The following is a 4147-nucleotide window of genomic DNA, read 5'->3' as shown; positions in this document are numbered from 1 at the left end:
TTTGGCTTTGGGCTTCACTATTTCAGTGTTCACTGCTTTTCTAATGTTATCATTTCGTTTGGAACAAAGAAAGATCTACATCTGGGGGAGGAAAATAACTGATAAAAGAAATAATTATGTGGAGGAATCCATTTCCTTGCAAAAAGTATTGATATCCATTGATAATGTTCTCTTTATGTCATCTTACAATTGCGTGTTAAAACCAGCAGAAAGCAAGGGCTTAATTCTAAAATTTAATAAAACAAGATACATAGTTTTCTTTTTTTTATTTCTCAAAGAAACCAAGGCATGACCACAGAATGATGCCGTCACCACCGTGATTCACAATGGTGTTCTCAGGATTATGTGCCATGTTAATTTTCCTTCTATTCTAATCCAGAGAAATCATATAAACTTGAATAATTTGTCTTAAACTCGGATTTCAATTGATTACACAGTGAACTTGAATGTGTTAAAGTTTCAAACACAAATAAAACACGTTTAATATTTAGATGTTGGACAACACTACGTGTGCCAAAGATTTAACAAGATACAAACCATAAAGTTCTGACAAATAATCATAACTGTCCACTTTAGTTAGTTTTTTTATAAACATCTCGCAACTGGATTCTGAATTCGGGGCTTTTCGGCAAACTTCGTCTGAGTTACTTTTCCAGTAACTCAGACGTCCTAGAACAACTAGAGAGCATATTTATGTCAGGGTTTTTGGCGGGCAGATTTTATCTCAATAAGTATAACAAAGTATAACATTTTAACAACAAAGTAGCTAAACTAGTACAAAAAAAAAGACAACAAAACGGTGCCGTAAATGAGTCGAATGAATTTGATACAGAAAAAAAAGAACGGACTAGTAGCTTTAATTAAAAACAAATTGCTTAGATACATATGAATTTTGCTTGGTGCTTTATACAAGTCTCGGCCATTAAGTCGCTGCTTTGAAGTAAAAAATCTAAAATGTAAATTTTTAAGAGCGCTGTTCACTACAATGGTTCAGGAGGGAGGGTGATGTGTTGCTGCCTGTAGTAACCGGTGACGCGGCGTGAAGCGGAAGAACAGGAAGAGGAGGAGGAGGAAGACGAGGAGGGAGGAGGCAGAAGAAGAGGCCACCGTCCTGTTAGAGTGGTTAGCTGCTGCTCAGTGGAGCCGCAGTTTTTCCTCTCACGGCTATGATTGACAGAGGCAGCAGAGCTTTACACGGGCATGTCCGCACACTCGCTCGGTTGTTATCGTAACAACAGAGAGACCTGCAGCATGGCGAGTCCAGAGAGAGCCCAGAGCTGCCGCTCCTCTCACACAAGAAGAACAGCGTGTGTCGGACTCTTCAGGATGTTATTTATTGCTTTTATTCACGCCGCGCGGGCGGACAAACAAGGTTTGTAACTTAGCTGACTGTGTCCGCGTTAGCAAGCGCTAACTTCCGTAGGCATTTTCAGTGAAGTGCGGGTAAAGGTTAGCTTTACCTCTGCGGGCCAACTTTACCACGGCTAGCCCGCTTACACTGCATTATGGTTTTCCTTCATTGCCATGAACAAGGTTTAATGGTAGACTGTAGCGTTTATTAGCACAGTTCAGAATGAAAGAACTACCGACATGTTGGTTTGTAAGTGGCCTTTTAAACGCTCCTATGGGCGACGCTAGCTTCCTTCGTTCTCTGCTTGCCGTCATACCTTCCATATAAGGCTAAGTTAAGCTAACTCTACATTTTAGAGAAGTCTGAAAAGGTACAGAGCTGCCTCCTAGCACCACGGCTAACACTAATTTTAGCTTAAACCTGTCACTGTATGACCTGAAAGCACTGGAATGAAGACATGTCAGAATGGTGAAATAATCCTGGTATGGCAGGAAGGTGACTTCCTCATACCGAGTCATGTCTGAGGTGAGACAGTCAGAGTTTTATTTTGTAAACGTGGCTTCTTGGTTTGATTCTTGACCCTCTCCCGGGTTCAGTTTGGGACGGACGTCTCGGCCCACAGGCTAAATGACAGCCCAGTTGTTATTTACCCAGCAGGGTTGCGGCTCGCTGCGGTCATATCATGTCAGGTCAGAGACGGGCGGACAGGTGACATCCACTGTCAACATCAGCTGTGGAAACTTTGAAACGTGCCCTGCTACTGTTTACATTGCTTCCACAATCCAGAGAAACCTCTCCCAACTTCTCGATATTTGACTGTTTGAACCTTTTCATGCCTTTTATGCTACACTAAAAGCCTTAAATCCACGGTTTTAAACTGTGACACAAGTACAGCTGGTTGTTGCACTTTGGGAGCCTTTAGAAATGCTGGCACCGTTATTTGCAATGCAAATGAATTGGCCATGATGTGGAGCTATCAAGTGGCAAAAAGAGGATTTAAGCAGGTTGATCTTTGCTTCATTTGAGAAGTGCAGTGGAGAAACATTTATTACACTGGCTCTCTAAAGTTAAAATTTTGGATCTGGGAGTAACGTCCTACCTAATATAGTCTTTTGCACTAGCTCAAAAGGTTTTAGGGAAGTTGTATCACATTTATTCAACTAGATGCATCTTCAGAACTGTACAGAAACGGTTTTATGGCCATTTTGGATGTCGAGTTGTGGTTTGGTGAGGAACCTCCAACATTCCCACTCAGGAATTCCAGCTAAAAGAACCAGCCGTTAGCTTTTCCAACTTCACCTAACAACAAACGGACACTCTCCACACGCTGTTGTGTTAGAAAGTATTTCAAAATGGTGATGCTTGACCAACAAAACAATAAAACTGGTTTCAAGAAGGAAAACTATCTTTACATGTTTACTCACACCTTCTGTCTGAAGATGTGAGGTGTTATTTAAAAATATATATGTATATACTTAAACCAATATAGGCTTCTTTAATCTGAGATGCTAATAAATGCACTTCACCAACTGTTGTCAAACTTAGGTCGGTGCATTTTTAAATTCATTATTAATATTTTGTAAATGGGCTACTTTCATAAAAGCGTTTTTCTTTGCACTCCTGTGAGTTTGTTGACCACTAGTGGGTTTAAACTCTAAGCCACATTGTGTTTCCACACTGAACGTAGGCTGGCATGAGGTTCTCACGGTATGATAACCTTAATTAAAAACACCAGTTTCACAATGTTAAAACAAACATTTCGACAGAAATTGTTATACTTAGGGCTAATACATTTCTAATTTTATTAAATACATTTGTCGGCTGGGTTTGACACGGATGAAACCAAATGTAGAATAAAGAGCCACTTTTTTTTTTTTGCCGCTTTTAAAAAAAATACCTGGTCTTACCTCGGTAAAGCTAAGTTAAGCTAATGCCCAGATCATTCAGACACACACAAACACTTGCAGCACTGTTTGTGTAGTACAGTTACTAAGAAATGCCAAGACAAATCTTGGGATCAGTGGATGAAACTGTCTAAACTGCAAATTTTTAAAGTGTTCAATGTTAAAAAGTTGCAAAAACATGATGTAACATACTTGGATTAAATGGTTTTTTTTTTGTTTGTTTTTTTTGTAAGTTGAATCTTTAGAGGAAGGAAATGTTTCCACATGCAAGTCAGAAGGTGGACACAGTAAAGACACCTGACCAGCAGAGTTTGAACTTTAGGCTTAATTTGAGGGAATCCCATCGCAGTTGAAATAAAAGATGTCCGCCTCTCTAAAGCCTTGTTGATGGCAGCGCCATTGTAAAGGATTTACTGCCTTTTTCACAAGCCGACACCTTATAACATCCAGAAATAGACGCTCAGCGCAGGCACGTCGTTCGGAGGGGCTGTCCTGAGTTCGAAACCTGTGGCTGAGGCCAAACGTTCCCCCAGTGTGAGCAGACATGGAGCGTGAATCTTTACAAGAACCTTTACAAGAAATTATAACTAGCAGCTCAGGGAGGTAGACAGACTGAGTGGAAAACATTCTCGTTTGTCAATAAGGAAATGCGAGTGGTTTCACAAAGCTATTTTTACCTGACATTTAATTCTGCTTTTCTCTAGAATTGTGGCCCAGCTGTCGCCAGAGTTGAAATTGGCGTTTAAAAGTTGTCGTCTTCTATTTATATGTTCTGTTCTTTGCATTGCAAATAAGCTTTTTTTTTTTTTTTTTTTTTTTTTTTTTAAAAAAAAAAATACTCCCAAAAAAAAAAAGGGAAAATTTTTCTTTTTTTTTTTGTGGGGCCTCCAAA

General features: G+C 39.7%; 1 protein-coding gene across 5 annotated transcripts in view; it reads left to right on the top strand.

The window, feature by feature from the left end:
• The first annotated feature begins 935 nt into the window (after positions 1-935).
• Positions 936-4147, top strand: part of tmem131 (transmembrane protein 131) — a 49688-nt gene continuing 46476 nt past the window's right edge. For 3 of the 5 annotated variants that reach the window (XM_015019179.1, XM_015019031.1, XM_015019105.1), the window contains exon 1: positions 943-1372. In XM_015019179.1, coding sequence (XP_014874665.1) covers positions 1201-1372 — 172 coding nt within the window. In that variant the 5' untranslated portion in view covers positions 943-1200. Of the gene's footprint in view, positions 1373-4147 lie in introns of all 5 variants that reach the window. The other 2 variants (XM_015019265.1, XM_015018955.1) reach the window with 2 other exon arrangements.

This window comes from Poecilia latipinna, unplaced genomic scaffold (assembly GCF_001443285.1).
Source record: "Poecilia latipinna isolate Pla-1442-1.1 unplaced genomic scaffold, P_latipinna-1.0 Scaffold7, whole genome shotgun sequence".
NCBI classification, from domain to species: domain Eukaryota; kingdom Metazoa; phylum Chordata; class Actinopteri; order Cyprinodontiformes; family Poeciliidae; genus Poecilia; species Poecilia latipinna.
Note: the sequence above shows the minus strand (reverse complement) of the source record. Positions and strands in the feature narration are given on the sequence as shown.